Source organism: Engystomops pustulosus, chromosome 7 (assembly GCF_040894005.1).
Source record: "Engystomops pustulosus chromosome 7, aEngPut4.maternal, whole genome shotgun sequence".
In the NCBI taxonomy this organism is placed as follows: domain Eukaryota; kingdom Metazoa; phylum Chordata; class Amphibia; order Anura; family Leptodactylidae; genus Engystomops; species Engystomops pustulosus.
Window position 1 is genome coordinate 31,181,368 of NC_092417.1, and position 19,620 is coordinate 31,200,987.

General features: G+C 45.6%; 1 protein-coding gene across 6 annotated transcripts in view; it reads right to left on the reverse strand.

Moving 5' to 3' along the window:
• Positions 1-19,620, reverse strand: part of RMDN3 (regulator of microtubule dynamics 3) — a 43,314-nt gene that overhangs the window by 10,901 nt on the left and 12,793 nt on the right. For 3 of the 6 annotated variants that reach the window (XM_072115329.1, XM_072115334.1, XM_072115331.1), the window contains exons 2-7: positions 11,665-11,857; positions 11,410-11,575; positions 10,478-10,621; positions 8,694-8,961; positions 6,984-7,086; positions 5,396-5,456 (exon numbers count right to left, since the gene is read on the reverse strand). In XM_072115329.1, the coding sequence (XP_071971430.1) occupies positions 5,396-5,456; positions 6,984-7,086; positions 8,694-8,961; positions 10,478-10,621; positions 11,410-11,575; positions 11,665-11,857 (935 nt within the window). Of the gene's footprint in view, positions 1-5,395; positions 5,457-6,983; positions 7,087-8,693; positions 8,962-10,477; positions 10,622-11,409; positions 11,576-11,664; positions 11,858-13,575; positions 13,802-13,844; positions 14,058-19,620 lie in introns of those variants that run through there. The other 3 variants (XM_072115328.1, XM_072115332.1, XM_072115333.1) reach the window with 3 other exon arrangements.

Sequence of the window (19,620 nt, forward strand, 5' to 3'; positions counted from 1 at the left end):
TTCAACCACCCAGTTCAGCCACGGACCCTCAGGCATGGCCCTCAGCCACGGACCCTCAGCCCTGGACCCTCAGCCCCGGACCCTCAGGCATGGCCCTCAGCCCCGGACCCTCAGGCATGGCCCTCAGCCCCGGACCCTCAGGCATGGCCCTCAGCCCCGGACCCTCAGGCATGGCCCTCAGCCCCGGACCCTCAGGCATGGCCCTCAGCCCCGGACCCTCAGGCATGGCCCTCAGCCCCGGACCCTCAGGCATGGCCCTCAGCCCCGGACCCTCAGGCATGGCCCTCAGCCCCGGACCCTCAGGCATGGCCCTCAGCCCCGGACCCGTAATTTGTGCACATCTTGCTCTAGCAGCGATAATGAAGGATCCACGTTAACATATTTAATTCTCCCCTCCTGGTACAAGAGCGTTTGTCTAAAGCAAGACAGTCCGTGTCTCTGATAGCGACCAGAGCCCACTGTACGGGCAAATACAGGACGTCTCCTCCATCTACATGGCACAGCAAAGCTTCATATCAGTCCAATAACAGATTACAAACATTTACTATTCAGAGCCAAAGTGAAATGACCTCGGGGTCTTTAACTGTTCTGAAATGTCTAATGTAATGCAATGAGCCAATACCTCCGAGGACACAACAACAGGACAGAGATCAGCCAGTATGATATTATGTTCTAGGGTTCACTTAAAGGGGGGCCAAAAATTGGCAAAGACCTTAAACATATTTAAGACTAACTAAACCTTTGTAATGAATACTGCAGGTGAGAAGTGTAAGCTTAGTAATATACATCGTTAAGGTCCTGAGACTCCATCCATTAGTGAGAACTGGACCCCCATTGATTGCTGGGGGTCTGCTCATCAGTGGGGGGTCCCAGCAGTAAGTCCCTCACCGTTCAGGTTCTTATCCCCCTCCTGTGGACATGAGATAACAAATAGTTAAGACAGCCCCTTGAAGGAAAACAGCCTGTCTCATATTTTGCTCCCTTTTTCTCTTTCAGCGAGTGGTGTTTTTGAAAGCCTTCTCAATTCCATGTACGGAAAATAGATAAGGAGAGGAGGCGAAAGTTAATCTCCTTACATACCTAGAGAATACTTGAATAAAAGAAAACTTGATAATTCCAATCTGAAAGGAGATCCAGGGACCGTGTGTAAGGAGATTAGACCATCCAGGGACCGTGTGTAAGGAGATTAGACCATCCAGGGACCGTGTGTAAGGAGATTAGACCATCCAGGGACCGTGTGTAAGGAGATTAGACCATCCAGGGACCGTGTGTAAGGAGATTAGACCATCCAGGGACCGTGTGTAAGGAGATTAGACCATCCAGGGACCGTGTGTAAGGAGATTAGACCATCCAGGGACCGTGTGTAAGGAGATTAGACCATCCAGGGACCGTGTGTAAGGAGATTAGACCATCCAGGGACCGTGTGTAAGGAGATTAGACCATCCAGGGACCGTGTGTAAGGAGATTAGACCATCCAGGGACTGTGTGTAAGGAGATTAGACCATCCAGGGACTGTGTGTAAGGAGATTAGACCATCCAGGGACTGTGTGTAAGGAGATTAGACCATCCAGGTGCTGCCTGTAAGGAGTTAAGTCATTCCACACTTTATCAGCTCCTCCTTATCTATAAGCTGCCAGTGTGAGTACAGGATTTATACAATCTGCTAAGTGCAGAAGAAACATTTTTCTTTAATGAAGTATATTACACACGTTACTATTATCCCCTGCACTCTTGATTTTGTTACATCACACAGCTCCGGTAGCGGCTCCTGATCTTGTGAGCGCTGAGCACAGGTATTTTAGCCACATGTGATGGCGGACTAGGGCCCCCAACGTTCTTGTGCTTAGTGGGTGCCTGCTGTTAACCAGATTTTGTGCACTTTATTCCTTTTTACTAAATTAAGAACAGATCCAAAAAACATAAATCTCAGAGCTTAAAACAACTTATGTAAATGAGGTCTAATTCCCAAACTCCAGGAAAGGGGGAAGTTATTGCATCCTGACAGGACACTGACTGTACTAGATCCCTGCACGGATCTCCTTAGGAGGGTCCTGACAGGCGGTCATAAAGCATCCCGGCTGCAGTCACGCTAGGAAACTGTCAGCTAGGAGGGGTCATTCCTGCCTCTGCAAGATACTTACACCTCCTACATACTGCTGCACATATCACACAGAGTACAGACCCTCCTTATACATACACAAAGGACTAATATACAGCTCACATCCCAACACAGAATGTCACTGAATCCAAAGAGAATCTGCTGCCGTGTATAATAGGCCAAATCTGGGCCTGGATGTTGTAACCAAACTGCAGCAATAAATACAGGTCCAGTGTGCAGGTGTGTGAGAGGTAGGAAGGAATAGCTGACAGCCAAACAAGTGTCACACTGTCACAGTACAGGCATAATACACAAAGTGATGTCATAGTGTATTATCCCTGTGCTGTGACATCACTGTGTGTATTATCCCCGTGCTGTGACATCACTGTGTGTATTATCCCCGTACAGTGACATCACTGTGTGTATTATCCCCGTACAGTGACATCACTGTGTGTATTATCCCCGTACTGTGACATCACTGTGTGTATTATCCCTGTACTGTGACATCACTGTGTGTATTACCCCCGTACTGTGACATCACTGTGTGTATTACCCCCGTACTGTGACATCACTGTGTGTATTACCCCCGTACTGTGACATCACTGTGTGTATTACCCCCGTACTGTGACATCACTGTGTGTATTACCCCCGTACTGTGACATCACTGTGTGTATTACCCCCGTACTGTGACATCACTGTGTGTATTACCCCCGTACTGTGACATCACTGTGTGTATTACCCCCGTACTGTGACATCACTGTGTGTATTACCCCCGTACTGTGACATCACTGTGTGTATTACCCCCGTACTGTGACATCACTGTGTGTATTACCCCCGTACTGTGACATCACTGTGTGTATTACCCCCGTACTGTGACATTACTGTGTGTATTATCCCTGTACTGTGACATTACTGTGTGTTTTATCCCTGTACTGTGACATCACTGTGTGTATTATCCCTGTACAGTGACATCACTGTGTGTATTATCCCTGTACAGTGACATCACTGTGTGTATTATCCCTGTACAGTGACATCACTGTGTGTATTATCCCTGTACAGTGACATCACTGTGTGTATTATCCCTGTACAGTGACATCACTGTGTGTATTATCCCTGTACAGTGACATCACTGTGTGTATTATCCCTGTACAGTGACATCACTGTATTATCCCTGTACTGTGACATCACTGTATTATCCCTGTACTGTGACATCACTGTGTGTATTATCCCTGTACAGTGACATCACTGTGTGTATTATCCCTGTACTGTGACATCACTGTGTGTATTATCTCTGTACTGTGACATCACTGTGTGTATTATCCTTGTAGTGACATCACTGTGTGTATTATCTCTGTACTGTGACATCACTGTGTATTATCTCTGTACTGTGACATCACTGTGTATTATCTCTGTACTGTAACATCACTGTGTGTATTATCCCTGTACTGTGACATCACTGTGTGTATTATCTCTGTACTGTGACATCACTTTACATATTGTGCAGTAATTCGGCACAATGCACACTCCGCGCTGCCTCTCCCTAGTAGTCATACTCTGGAGCGGTCTCACTCTCCTATAGCCGTCCACCAAACACGAAAATCTTAATACAAGACAGATGTAAGCTCCCAACTTGTGCAAACACGCCGTCCCCTCTTCCGATCAATCCCAAATGTGTCTAATGCGCAGCAGACGGGGTTTACTTTATGGCTTATAACAATTGTAGGGTTAAGTAAAAAAGCATGAAAATACCCAGGATTATCGTACAGGACGCCATGACATCACCGCTGTGTACGTCCCGTGATAAAGCACGCCATGCAGGGCACACCAGCTGTATGTAATGTATGGGAGGTGTTATTATCTGATACTATACATCACGGGTATGGTTATAGCTGCCATATATGATCCCTACACTACATAAACTATTGGACTTTTCCAGTCAGTAGTCTACATCCCATAGTCCAATGTTAGGGTGATTGCACACATGGCGTTTTCAGTCTGTTTAAAAATGCATGCGTTTTTGACCGTTTTTCCCAATTATCTTAATAGCTAAACAGGTTGTATAGAAAAGAAAAGGCCACAGCATCCAATATGATGAAAAAGGTGATAAACCTTTATTCACACAGGCATGAAAAAACTGCAACGTTTCGATTCACCATGAATCTTTGTCAAGCAACAGGTTGTAAGCAGCAAAACGCATGGTAAACGATCAAAAACAGATGAGTTTTAAAAAAACGGGTGCATTTTTAAATGGACTGAAAACACATGCTTAAAAACGGACCAAAAACGCCATGTGTGGCATCACCCTTATAGATGTCCCAGTTACAGGGGAAAACTTGTAAAAGGAAACTTAAAAATAAAACAAAAAAAAAAACAAAAACTGAAAATGTCCTCAAAGGCATCTTTTATGACCTGATGGGGGACATATGAAGTAAAAACACACATACACAAAAAATATTAATAAATATTCATGAAAATACAATCACATTTCCCCATATAATAAAAAAAAAAAAAACCCTTATACTACAAAAGCCAAATCGCCATAGTCGCCCCGCTTGCCCGAGACTATACATATTATATTTCAAAACGACCAAAACAAAATAGGGAATTTATTCATAATGTTCATTTTGAGTTAATTTGAAAATATAAAAAACTAAATTTGTACATTAATATATATTACAAAAAAAAAAAAAAACTTTTAACCCCAATTAAAACATACTGCAAAAAAATCTTTAACCTTGTACTATGTTTGAACTAGCTCTATGTGTCCTGAAAAAAACACAGCAATAAATTTTTAAGGTAACACGCAAAAAAACAAACAAAAAAGTTATGGCCCCTAAATCGCCGTGTACGAAAATTCGTTAAAAAATGCCCCGGTCACTAGAGGCTTTTCAGGCTGAGTCACTAAGGGGTTAACTGGTCAAAATCCCTTCTATATAAATATTCCTATACAATTTCCCATTCCCATAAGGCTGCATCCCATAGAGCACAGACAATACAGTGGTTGTATTACACGCTTGGCCGTATAATGTTGTATATACAGATGGAAAGGACACAGTAAGGGTCCTGTCTTTGGCCTAAAGCCTAGAATTTAAGGGTACGTAAACCTTTGGCTCCTTGAGGCACCCAAAAAGGAATAAGACTTATCTGGATGAAGTGTCTGCTATGGAGCCAGGAATATCATGGTGGAGGCAGAAACTGGCTGCTTGTATGTGCTCTGTGTTATGTCTATAGGAAGACGAATATGGAGCACGACCCTGGACCCCCTCCCACATCTCTTCCCACACTACGGACACATACCATTTGTGACACTCAGCACTTTGGCCGTCTTTCTGAAGCGCAACTTCAACTTCTTCCTTCCCTAAATTAAGAAGAAAGTAGATAATGACTTACATCAAGGTCCATTAATATTATATTTTTCCATGTATTCCTTCCTGGGATCCATCTATTCCATAGTGAAGATATCATCAAGCTTCTGCCTCCCTTACATCAGGTCTTACTCCACTAAACTACTAGCCCCCTAAGGTAGAGACTGAAATATCCCTTCTAGAATTCCCTCTTTTATGTGAAATTTCACCCATTTACATATAAAAAAAATCTCCCTCAAAGTCAGACAAATATGACTCTTCTCAGACAAATATGACTCTTCTCACCTAACTTTTACATGAGACGAGTCAAGTTTAGTGGTTACAGCGGGGAGTGTCATTTCCAGAAGCTCCCATCTTCTGTTCTACAGCACCTAGAAACATGCCACTGGTTTCATATTAAAGATAAGAATCGTATCTTTCTTACCACATCAGGCCTATAATTCTGTGAGCTACAAAACCAGGGATACAGACAGCTAAAGACATAGTTGGAAATGTGATTACAATCTAATTTCCATCTATTTTTAACTGTCTGTACATCCAGTTCTGTAGTTCACAGAATCATAAGTTGGATGGGATTTGAAAGATGGGATTCTTCTCTTTAATATGACATCAGCATGTTTGTAGGCATTATAGAACCAAAGATTGGGGATTCTGAAGTGATACTCTGCCTGCAGCCACTAAACTTGACTCATCTGATGTGAAAATGCGATGAGAAGAGTCATATTAGTCTTTGGGGGGAGATTTTTTTTCATATGTAAATGGCTGAGATTTCAAATAAAATAGGGAGTTCTAAAAAGGACATTTTGTTCCCTACCTGTGGGGGCTGGTAGTTTAAGGGGTAAAACCTGCCGATAGGTTCCCTTTAAGAGCTCTTTAAAGCTTACCTTAAGTTTTGAAGGGAATTTCAGTCTCAGCTACCATGTGTATGAATATTGATGGCCATTATATGATGTATATACATGTATAACTTTCCTCAGTCTCGGAGGCTGAAGACTTACTGCTCCCATATACCGCACACAGAAAGTAGATTCTGTTTTCTAACCCGCTCATACTAAGGCTGCCTTGCACATGAATAGGTCTTGGTCTTAGGTCCTTATCTAAAGATCTGTGTATGGTTTCTGCAGTCCATGTTTAAATGGCTGCTGAACCGTAAGTTTGTAAAAATCCAGTGAAATTAAAGAGGTTTTAGAAAGGTTGAAAAACATGGCTGCTTTCTTTCAAATCCAGCGCCACACCCGACTGTGGGTAGAGTGTGGTATTACATCCATGATCCATTCATCCATATACAGCTGAGCTGCAATTCCAGCACAAACCATGATCAGGTGTGGCGCTGTTTTTGGAAGAACTATAGGGTAGCACTGATGTGAAATAAGCAGGTGGGAGAGAAAACTTACAATGTAGCTGCAGCGCCTTGCCACGGCCTCTCTATTTTCTACCTTAAATTTGACACCTCAATACCTTTAAGTACTTCTGTAACAATTTTATCCTGTCATCAATTCTGCTTATTTTCTGTAACGCACCTTCTGAGGCGTAGGATTTCTTTTCTGGAATGTCTTCAGTAATTTCACACATGTCGCTGTAGGACCTCGCCAGTCTCCATAGAAAGTCTTGGCGGTTGCAATACTACAAAAAAAACATAAAAAATTAGATGTTGTGCATGCAACAAGGTATTTGTAATTTAACTGGAGAAAATCTGCCCCATCTAAATTCTATTTTACAACCAAAAGTATGTGAACCCCTGAACAGCAATCCTATTGAAGATTGATGGATATTTGCTTACTAAACCTTATGGGGGGAGATTTATCAGATGTGTCTGGAGTAAAACTGTTTTAGTTGCCCATGGAAACCAATCAGAGCTCAGCTTTCATTTTATAAACAACTGTGGGGAAATGAAAGCTGAGCTCTGATTGGTTTCCATGGGCAACTAGAACAGTTTTACCTCAGACACTTCTGATAAATCTCCCACATGTGTTTATATGAAGCTGGGCCCTAATAATCTGGAAAACATTTTCCATCCATGCCAAATTTTACCCCTTATTCACCACTAAAGTTGAGAGGACCCGACATTTGCATTTGGGTTCGGCTATAGACAGCCAATCCAGTAAATTGACACCCCTAGCAACATCATTGTAAGTTATTTGGCACTGCAGTCCATCTTGCTTTAGCAAGTCAGAATTCAGCAGATATTTCAGAATAAAACTGATGTTATCAGAAGAGAGGGAGCACAGGAGGAGTCAAGTCACTTTCTTCTGATAAGTTATATCACAAAGTTTCTTGAAATCACTTATACTATTCATATATGCAAACTTGTTGAAAAGTTATTGAGGGGAATTCATGAAGCCACTTTGACAAGACTTATTACTTGCGTAATTTACTCCAAAAAAATTAATTTATTAAGACTTTTAGACCATTTTTCCCCTCTTTACTGATTCATCTGACAAAGGGGATGTGTTCTTCAGGAAAGGGTGTGGTCTCTGGAAAGGGGGCGTGGACAGGTGAAAAATAGTCCATGCGCAAAGGAAAAATAAGGAGGGCAGCCATATTGTGTTGGACAGTTGAAAGGGGACATTCTATCCTATTTAGTATGACATCAGTGTTGTGTTTCTAGGTGCCAGGGTTGTGGAGATATAGGTGTATGTAATGTTTGCCCCCTCCAGCCTGTCAGCTGAAGGCAGAATACAGAGGAAGCTGCCACAAAAACTTAGGTGCAGTTTGCAAAATTACATGCACCCTCTGCAGTTGTAGCTGAACATGGGGAATTTATAACAAATTTTGGTCAAAATGTATTCAGTTTTACTACTTATTAAATAAAAACTTTAAATCGGGAAAAATACAAAAAAAAAGGTTATTTTTTCACATTTATCCGCTAAATTTATAAAGAAAAAAAATATGTAATTAATTGAACTATCCTATCAAGTTAAAGTCTCCCACGTCATGAAACAAAAAACAAGTAAAATTGTTTTGATACTGTCATTTATAGAAACACAGAACAGAATTAAAAAAAAAAAATGACCTGGACATTCAGGCATCAATGACCCTCAATCACAAAGGGGTTAATAAATTCCCTTCAATGAGTGTGCAGTATTTTCTTTTATAATGGTTTGTGGATTTTTTTTTAATTTATTCATGGAAAATCAACAGCAAAAACCACAATATTTTCCATAAATTCAATAGAGAAAATCCACAAAATATAATAAATAATAATATAAAAAGACTAAACTTAATTTTACCAAGAATTTATTACTGCACAGCATCTGGAATCCTTCCCGTTTCTGTTCGGCATCCCCGTCGTGTAACTGGTCACATCTCTGGAGCAAAAGCGTTAACTCTTCGTCTAAAGGGTCAGCAGCCAACATGGTGGCTTCATCATCCGTCACCAGATCCACGGAGTCCCTCCGCATGGTCCGCACCGTCTCACAGCTGACTTCGTCCTCCTCTTCCTCACTCGCCTTACTACTTTCCCGATCATAATCGGATTCGGCATTTGCTGTAGTGTAACTATAGAAGGGAGATTAAAATGTTAATTTTCCAAAACTGAAAATATATATACAACTCCTAATAAAATATAGCAATCCTATTAAAACTTGGCTTGGACTGTAAGTTTTCTGAATTTAGAGAGGGGGAGTTAGCAGTCGCCTGTCGTGAAAGAATCGGACCTTGAAATCCAACATGTTTGACTCTTCTTGCCTCCAACATGAGAAAAGAGTCAGGACACCAGTATACACATTCAAAGCCCTTCCAAGGAAAGAATCATGACATCTAGAGATGAACAAGGACTTGGTTAGCGAAATGGGACAAGTTTGGGGCTCTGTAGTGAGACTGGAAGCTTGTGGGATCCACATTGCAGCCACCCTACTGGATCCCTGACTAGGCCTGGGGGTGACCGGATCCTGCCAAACATCCAGGAAGCTCTGGCTCACCACCACCGGGAAGACCTGGCCCATCCGGCCTCAGTCCGGGCTCCGCTGCGACAGGGGAGAAGCACCAGGCCATGCCGGAAAGGAATCCAGTACTTCAGTCACAGCTTCCACAACCGCCCGGTCTCCACAAATCACCAAGAAATTCGGATTTGTGTCAAATCATTGTCCAAGTCAATTCACTCACCTCTGATGACAACACCTTACACTTGGTATGGTTGGGCACCCCCAAGGGTTCACCCTTTATTTATTGAGTGCATGGCCCCCCTTAGATATTTTGGGTTTCTTTTCATGCCTTATATTATCTTTTCATCGTGAGTAGTTTTCCTTCTTCCTCCATTCCGCGCAAAAATGACACGGGAATAAATAAAACATGTTTCTCCGCTGTGCCCACTTCATCCCCAGCACTAAAAGAACTTAGAAAAGCTTTAGTTACAATAGCGAGACTTGACTTGGCCGCTAGAATGCTGAACAGCAGGTTTTCTTTTAGCTATTACGCTCATGTCAGGATTTGGAAGCTACAAACAATGTGTGCTCTGGGGTTTTTTGGTTCTGCTAAAAAGTTGAAAAATGAAACCGTCAAAATGGACCCAGAGGATCATCATGTGATCCAGAGAAGGAGCAGAAGTAACCTCGCTGCCACAGTCCTGGCCAAAGAAAACATTCACGCCGATTCCTGCTGGAGCCGAACTATTTGTTTGGAACAATATCATTGTATTATCTTAACTTTTATATTGTTTTTCTCCAGTTCTTTCGCCTTTTACCTTTATATCAGTCACTATGTGAAAGATCCATGAGTGATGGCACAAGGCAGCGGCTCTGCTGTAATACTCTAATCTCTATATGGCTGGAAATGTTCCCAGAAACCCTATATCATATGGTTGGCCCCTTATAGATTACATTATATCTGCTGACCAGTGATTTAGCACCTCCAGACGTGAGGTTGGGGCGTCCATGACACCACAGAGAGTCCAGACCAGACAATAACTACTCTGTGTATAAGGTTCTTGTTCTACACTCCAGTACACTTGCATTCTCGGCTCATGACTTAGCAATAGCCGTAAGACATGAACATGGCCCTGTCTTGTAGTACTCACCCCCCTTCACTTTCCAGATCAGTATTTGCCGCCCCAGAACTAGCGGTGAAATAGATGGAGCTGGATCCTGTGGAATCGGTCCTCTCCCTGTGCGGGAAATACCTTCGCCGCCGATTGGCCCTTTGGTTTTCCTCCAAATGTGACCTGGTAAAAATTAAAAAAAAAAAAAAAAGTATTCAATTTCAGTTTTACTTTATGTAAACTTAGATTTTTGTACCACCTATTTAAAATCTCCTCTATGCACAGTATAGGGGATAACTTGCTGAGCGGAGAGGGTTGATGGGACCCCCATCAATCCCCAAATGGGACCCCCAGAAAAAAGGAGAACGAAGGGACCTGTTCTCACTTATTGGTGGAAGTAGTGCTGACACTACTATATAATACATGCTTGTCCTGTCGCTCAATCAGTGAAAACTGGACCCTTGATTTTCATACTGTTGGGGGGCCCATTCTCATGATCCGTGAGGGTGCAACTTCTGGGACCCCCACCAATTGGCTTGTTATCCCCCTATCCTGTGGATAGTTGAAAACTTAAAGGGGTTGTCCAGTCAAAGCAAGTGGCTGTTCCGTTCATCTCTAGGTGCGGATAGAGATAGCAAAGTGCTTCACTGGTCTATCTCCATCAGCTCTATAGGGATGAAGGCGGCAGCCCTATCCGCTGCTCTCGTCAGCTTGAGTTTATCAGGGGTACAACAGACCCTTGTTCTCGAGATCCGTGGGTCGCATCACAAGACACCTTACCGATCAGCAAGTTAGACTCCATCTTGTGGATAGAGCCTTATTTACTATGACCAGAGAACCCCTTTAAAAGCAGGTCCACAGATCTCCTTAAAAGGCTCTGAACAAGTATCATATTGGGCAGTCGCTAACAGGTTAGGAACACATAATACTCATATAATACTCCTTGTCTCCCCTCTGTGACGTGCACCCACCGGACTTCTCCCACAATATCATCCGCCAGGCCGTGAAGGATGTTCCGCAGGGTCTCCATCTCCTGCCGCAGATCCGTGATGCTGCCGAGGACATAGTCCAGACGGTTCAATAACTCCATCTGTTCGGCACGTGATGCCGCCACCATGTCTGGGTTTGCGGACAGAGCTGGGATACAACACAAGAGCGGGTTATACTTACACTGTAGTCACCAAAAAAAATGGCAGAAACGTGGCAGCCTCCAGAATGTCACCAACCTTGTGAGTAGCTGGCAGTGACGGTACGCTCTGCGCCCACGTGGACAGGATATCCATTCTGCTTGCTCGCTCTTTCATTCCTAGTCCGATGACGACGTTGGTGAACAATATATATCACTACCCCAGTGGCCACTCCGGCTACCAGGCCAAAGCCAACCTGATAGGGAAGAGTTATCCTAGACATGACTCCTTCCTGGAATGGAAAGAATATATAAAATAATGGTTCATACTGTTATACTGCCACATAGTGCCCACATATACAGGGCATAGTCGCTATACAGGGTCCACATATTACCGTACTACCATAAAGTTGCAACTCTATACAATGTCCAAATATTTCTTTTCTGTTATTTAAATCAAACAACACTTTATTGATGCATATACCCAGGGGCGTAACTTGAGGTGGTGCAGAGGTTGCGGTCGCACCCGGGCCCAAGAGGTTTAGGGGGCCCATCATTTGTCACTTTCCCATATGAGAAGACTATTACTATAAACCATACATTATAGTCGGCGGCCTGGTACAGACTTTGCCCATCAGCTTCTAGTTACGCCACTGCATATACCAAAGGAGAAGATACTGTTTCCTATCATTACAGTATCATAATCAAATATTTCACAGAAACAAATAAGGCCACATGTTTCAACACACGTCCCCCAACCCCCCACGTTCTGGTCAATTGCACCCATCCCTATAATTCCTCCGGCACACTTCCATCCCCTTCCATCCCTCACCTGCTCATTTCTAGGAACACACCGTAACTCATACACCGTCCAAATATTTCTAAACCAAATAGTGTAAACATAATGTCCCATAAAGGTTTGAAAATATTACTACCATATAGAGCAAACATAACAGCTCTATACTGTCTATATATCTCTATATTACCACCACACAGAGCAACATATCACCTCTATGCAGTGTCTAAACATTACTACCATATAGAGCAATGTATCACCTCTGTAGTGTCTTAAAGGACATCTACCACCAGGATGAAGGATTGTAAACCAAGTACACTGACATACAGGTGTGCGCCCCCCTCTGGCAGGAGCTGCTCTTCTTTTAGCTTCTTTAGCTTAGGTTTTTACAAAAAAAAGGAATAAAAAATTATGCAAACAAGCCTGAAGAGCATGTGTTAACGGAGCTTGGAGTCCCTCAGGCTCATTTGCATATTTTTATATTTATATAGTTTTAAAGCATAAGAAGCTACAAAAAGAGCAGATCCTGCCAGAGGAGGCGCACACCTGTATGTCAGTGTGCCTGGTTTACAAACCTTCATCCTGGGGGTAGATGTCCTTTAATATTACTACCATATAGAGCCAACATATCCCTTCTATAGTGTCTAAATATCCCTACAATACAGTGGTGATATAATGCCGCCATATAGTGTCCAAACATTACTACCACATGGGGCTAACATAACATTTCTATACATCGTCCACATACCACTATCATATAGCTCCAGTATAACGTTCCCATAGTGTACCTATAGTGCACCATCCCCATAAAACACGCATGTGCCCTCACTCCTATGGTTCCATATGACTCTGTAATGTAATATTGTATTTGTTTATGTCCTCTATGATTTGTACAGCGCTACGGAATATAATGGCGCTATAGAAATAATAATTATTATAGTAACTCTGTATTGTGCTCCAATAACGGAACAATCTACTCTGTAATAAAACCGCAACACACCCCACCACGCTATACTGCTGCTGTGTAATACACAGACAGTGGTGAATAGGGGTGAGAGGAGGCCAGGGAGCCCTGGAGGTAACATAACCGAGGTGGGGGATATTAGAGGCTCACACACCCCTTTAATGGAGCAGTGTCTGTGAGAGGAGGGACTAGCAGGGTGCAGGGGGTAATGACACCCTTCTCCCCAGGTAAGTATGTACATCATCACTAACCTCACAGCTCTAGTTACCACCTATGTATCCCTATAAGGGGTCCCATGAGTGTCTGGGGGCACACAGAGGACATGTATCTCTGCATATTACACAGCACGTGCAGTGAGGTGACAGGAGGCTGAGTGCATAGAGATAACCGCACAGTGTGAACAGGACCAGCACAGCGTGTGCCCCTCCACCACGTGACTGCTGCACATCGCGGGCCACTACACACACAGCGGCGCCCCCTGCCGCGCACAGCGAGAAGTGCAGCCGCACAATGTATTTACCCGCGGAAAGAAGCCGCGTCACGACACTGCCGTACAGCAAGCCCCGCCTCGGGATAACGGAACCGGCTACCGAGCCCAGTGTGGAGGAGAGCAGCGAGCCCACAGTACCTGTGATGTCACCGTCATGTGATGGGTCACATGTGGGGGCGGGGCTAAGCTCTGTAGGTGCAAGTACATTGAGGAGCAGAAGAGACGTGTGTGTCATGTACATGTAGCAGAGCCCGGTGTGTGTGTGATGTGTATGTAGCAGAGCCCAGTGTGTATGTGTGTGTGATGTGCATGTAGCAGAGCCCAGTGTGTGTGTGTGTGTGTGTGTGATGTGTATGTAGCAGAGCGCAGTGTGTGTGTGTGAAGGACATGTAGCAGAGCCCAGTGTGTGTGTGATGTGTATGTAGCAGAGCCCAGTGTGTGTGTGATGTGCATGTAGCAGACCCCAGTGTGTGTGTGATGTGCATGTAGCAGAGCCCAGTGTGTGTGTGATGTACATGTAGCAGAGCCCAGTATGTGTGTGTGATGTACATGTAGCAGAGCCTAGTGTGTGTGTGTGTGTGTGTGATGTGCATGTAGCAGAGCCCAGTGTGTGTGTGTGATGTGCATGTAGCAGAGCCCAGTGTGTGTGTGTGTGATGTGCATGTAGCAGAGCCCAGTGTGTGTGTGTGTGATGTGCATGTAGCAGAGCCCAGTGTGTGTGTGTGATGTGCATGTAGCAGAGCCCAGTGTGTGTGTGTGATGTGCATGTATCAGAGCCCAGTGTGTGTGTGATGTGCATGTAGCAGAGCCCAGTGTGTGATGTACATGTAGCAGAGCCCAGTGTGTGTGTGTGATGTACATGTAGCAGAGCCCAGTGTGTGTGTGTGATGTACATGTAGCAGAGCCCAGTGTGTGTGTGTGATGTGCATGTAGCAGTGCCCAGTGTGTGTGTGATGTGCATGTAGCAGAGCCCAGTGTGTGTGTGATGTGCATGTAGCAGTGCCCAGTGTGTGTGTGTGTGTGTGATGTGCATGTAGCAGAGCCCAGTGTGTGTGTGTGTGTGTGTGATGTACATGTAGCAGAGCCCAGTGTGTGTGTGATGTGCATGTAGCAGTGCCCAGTGTGTGTGTGTGTGTGTGTGTGATGTGCATGTAGCAGAGCCCAGTGTGTGTGTGTGATATGCATGTAGCAGAGCCCAGTGTGTGTGTGTGTGTGATATGCATGTAGCAGAGCCCAGTGTGTGTGTGTGATATGCATGTAGCAGAGCCCAGTGTGTGTGTGTGAAGGACATGTAGCAGAGCCCAGTGTGTGTGTGTGATGTGCATGTAGCAGAGCCCAGTGTGTGTGTGTGATGTGCATGTAGCAGAGCCCAGTGTGTGTGTGTGTGTGATGTGCATGTAGCAGAGCCCAGTGTGTGTGTGTGTGATGTGTATGTAGCAGACCCCAGTGTGTGTGTGATGTGCATGTAGCAGACCCCAGTGTGTGTGTGATGTGCATGTAGCAGAGCCCAGTGTGTGTGTGATGTACATGTAGCAGAGCCCAGTATGTGTGTGTGATGTACATGTAGCAGAGCCCAGTATGTGTGTGTGATGTACATGTAGCAGAGCCCAGTATGTGTGTGTGATGTACATGTAGCAGAGCCCAGTATGTGTGTGTGATGTACATGTAGCAGAGCCCAGTATGTGTGTGTGATGTACATGTAGCAGAGCCTAGTGTGTGTGTGTGTGTGATGTGCATGTAGCAGAGCCCAGTGTGTGTGTGTGATGTGCATGTAGCAGAGCCCAGTGTGTGTGTGTGATGTGCATGTAGCAGAGCCCAGTGTGTGTGTGTGATGTACATGTAGCAGAGCCCAGTGTGTGTGTGATGTGCATGTAGCAGAGCCCAGTGTGTGTGTGTGATGTACATGTAGCAGAGCCCAGTGTGTGTGTGTGTGTGATGTACATGTAGCAGAGCCCAGTGTGTGTGTATGATGTACATGTAGCAGAGCTCAGTGTGTGTGTGTGATGTGCATGTAGCAGTGCCCAGTGTGTGTGTGATGTGCATGTAGCAGAGCCCAGTGTGTGTGTGTGTGTGATGTGCATGTAGCAGTGCCCAGTGTGTGTGTGTGTGTGTGTGTGTGTGTGATGTGCATGTAGCAGAGCCCAGTGTGTGTGTGTGTGTGATGTACATGTAGCAGAGCCCAGTGTGTGTGTGTGTGTGATGTACATGTAGCAGAGCCCAGTGTGTGTGTGTGTGTGTGTGATGTGCATGTAGCAGAGCCCAGTGTGTGTGTGTGATGTACATGTAGCAGAGCCCAGTGTGTGTGTGTGTGTGATGTGCATGTAGCAGTGCCCAGTGTGTGTGTGTGTGTGTGATGTGCATGTAGCAGAGCCCAGTGTGTGTGTGTGTGTGTGTGATGTGCATGTAGCAGAGCCCAGTGTGTGTGTGTGATGTACATGTAGCAGAGCCCAGTGTGTGTGTGTGTGTGATGTGCATGTAGCAGTGCCCAGTGTGTGTGTGTGTGTGTGATGTGCATGTAGCAGAGCCCAGTGTGTGATGTGCATGTAGCAGAGCCCAGTGTGTGTGTGTGTGATGTGCATGTAGCAGTGCCCAGTGTGTGTGTGTGTGTGTGATGTGCATGTAGCAGAGCCCAGTGTGTGTGTGTGTGTGTGATGTACATGTAGCAGAGCCCAGTGTGTGTGTGTGTGTGTGTGTGTGTGTGATGTGCATGTAGCAGTGCCCAGTGTGTGTGTGTGTGTGTGTGTGTGTGTGTGTGATGTGCATGTAGCAGAGCCCAGTGTGTGTGTGTGTGTGTGTGTGATGTGCATGTAGCAGAGCCCAGTGTGTGTGTGTGATGTGCATGTAGCAGAGCCCAGTGTATGTGTGTGTGATGTGCATGTAGCAGAGCCCAGTGTGTGTGTGTGATGTGCATGTAGCAGAGCCCAGTGTGTGTGTGTGTGTGTGTGTGTGTGTGTGTGTGACGTGTATGTAGCAGGGCCCAGTGTGTGTGAGTGATGTGTATGTAGCATAGCCCAGTGTGTGATGTGTATGTAGCATAGCCCAGTGTGTGATGTGTATGTAGCATAGCCCAGTGTGTGATGTGTATGTAGCATAGCCCAGTGTGTGATGTGTATGTAGCATAGCCCAGTGTGTGATGTGTATGTAGCAGAGCCCAGTGTGTGATGTGTATGTAGCAGAGCCCAGTGTGTGTGTGATGTGCATGTAGCAGAGCCCAGTGTGTGTGTGTGATGTGTATGTAGCAGAGCCCAGTGTGTGTGATGTACATGTAGCAGGGCCCAGTGTGTGTGATGTGCATGTAGCAGGGCCCAGTGTGTGTGATGTGCATGTAGCAGAGCCCAGTGTGTGTGATGTGCATGTAGCAGAGCCCAGTGTGTGTGATGTGCATGTAGCAGAGCCCAGTGTGTGTGATGTGCATGTAGCAGAGCCCAGTGTGTGTGATGTGCATGTAGCAGAGCCCAGTGTGTGTGTGTGTGTGTGACGTGTATGTAGCAGGGCCCAGTGTGTGTGAGTGATGTGTATGTAGCATAGCCCAGTGTGTGATGTGTATGTAGCAGAGCCCAGTGTGTGATGTGTATGTAGCATAGCCCAGTGTGTGATGTGTATGTAGCATAGCCCAGTGTGTGATGTGTATGTAGCAGAGCCCAGTGTGTGATGTGTATGTAGCAGAGCCCAGTGTGTGATGTGTATGTAGCAGAGCCCAGTGTGTGTGTGATGTGCATGTAGCAGACCCAGTGTGTGTGTGTGATGTGTATGTAGCAGAGCCCAGTGTGTGTGATGTACATGTAGCAGGGCCCAGTGTGTGTGATGTGCATGTAGCAGGGCCCAGTGTGTGTGATGTGCATGTAGCAGAGCCCAGTGTGTGTGATGTGCATGTAGCAGAGCCCAGTGTGTGTGATGTGCATGTAGCAGAGCCCAGTGTGTGTGATGTGCATGTAGCAGAGCCCAGTGTGTGTGATGTGCATGTAGCAGAGCCCAGTGTGTGTGATGTGCATGTAGCAGAGCCCAGTGTGTGTGTGATGTGCATGTAGCAGAGCCCAGTGTGTGTGTGATGTGCATGTAGCAGAGCCCAGTGTGTGTGTGATGTGCATGTAGCAGAGCCCAGTGTGTGTGTGTGTGTGATGTGCATGTAGCAGAGCCCAGTGTGTGTGTGTGTGTGTGATGTGCATGTAGCAGAGCCCAGTGTGTGTGTGTGTGTGTGATGTGCATGTAGCAGAGCCCAGTGTGTGTGTGTGATGTGTATGTAGCAGAGCCCAGTGTGTGTGTGTGTGTGTGATGTGCATGTAGCAGAGCCCAGTGTGTGTGTGTGTGTGTGATGTGCATGTAGCAGAGCCCAGTGTGTGTGTGTGATGTGCATGTAGCAGAGCCCAGTGTGTGTGTGTGATGTACATGTAGCAGAGCCCAGTGTGTGTGTGTGATGTGCATGTAGCAGAGCCCAGTGTGTGTGTGTGATGTGCATGTAGCAGAGCCCAGTGTGTGTGTGTGATGTGCATGTAGCAGAGCCCAGTGTGTGTGTGTGTGTGATGTGCATGTAGCAGAGCCCAGTGTGTGTGTGTGATGTGCATGTAGCAGAGCCCAGTGTGTGTGTGTGATGTGCATGTAGCAGTGCCCAGTGTGTGTGTGTGTGTGTGATGTGCATGTAGCAGAGCCCAGTGTGTGTGTGTGTGTGTGATGTACATGTAGCAGAGCCCAGTGTGTGTGTGTGTGTGTGTGTGTGATGTGCATGTAGCAGTGCCCAGTGTGTGTGTGTGTGTGTGTGTGTGTGTGTGTGTGTGATGTGCATGTAGCAGAGCCCAGTGTGTGTGTGTGTGTGTGTGTGTGATGTGCATGTAGCAGAGCCCAGTGTGTGTGTGTGATGTGCATGTAGCAGAGCCCAGTGTATGTGTGTGTGATGTGCATGTAGCAGAGCCCAGTGTGTGTGTGTGATGTGCATGTAGCAGAGCCCAGTGTGTGTGTGTGTGTGTGACGTGTATGTAGCAGGGCCCAGTGTGTGTGAGTGATGTGTATGTAGCATAGCCCAGTGTGTGATGTGTATGTAGCATAGCCCAGTGTGTGATGTGTATGTAGCATAGCCCAGTGTGTGATGTGTATGTAGCATAGCCCAGTGTGTGATGTGTATGTAGCATAGCCCAGTGTGTGATGTGTATGTAGCAGAGCCCAGTGTGTGATGTGTATGTAGCAGAGCCCAGTGTGTGTGTGATGTGCATGTAGCAGAGCCCAGTGTGTGTGTGTGATGTGTATGTAGCAGAGCCCAGTGTGTGTGATGTACATGTAGCAGGGCCCAGTGTGTGTGATGTGCATGTAGCAGGGCCCAGTGTGTGTGATGTGCATGTAGCAGAGCCCAGTGTGTGTGATGTGCATGTAGCAGAGCCCAGTGTGTGTGATGTGCATGTAGCAGAGCCCAGTGTGTGTGATGTGCATGTAGCAGAGCCCAGTGTGTGTGATGTGCATGTAGCAGAGCCCAGTGTGTGTGTGTGTGTGTGACGTGTATGTAGCAGGGCCCAGTGTGTGTGAGTGATGTGTATGTAGCATAGCCCAGTGTGTGATGTGTATGTAGCAGAGCCCAGTGTGTGATGTGTATGTAGCATAGCCCAGTGTGTGATGTGTATGTAGCATAGCCCAGTGTGTGATGTGTATGTAGCAGAGCCCAGTGTGTGATGTGTATGTAGCAGAGCCCAGTGTGTGATGTGTATGTAGCAGAGCCCAGTGTGTGTGTGATGTGCATGTAGCAGACCCAGTGTGTGTGTGTGATGTGTATGTAGCAGAGCCCAGTGTGTGTGATGTACATGTAGCAGGGCCCAGTGTGTGT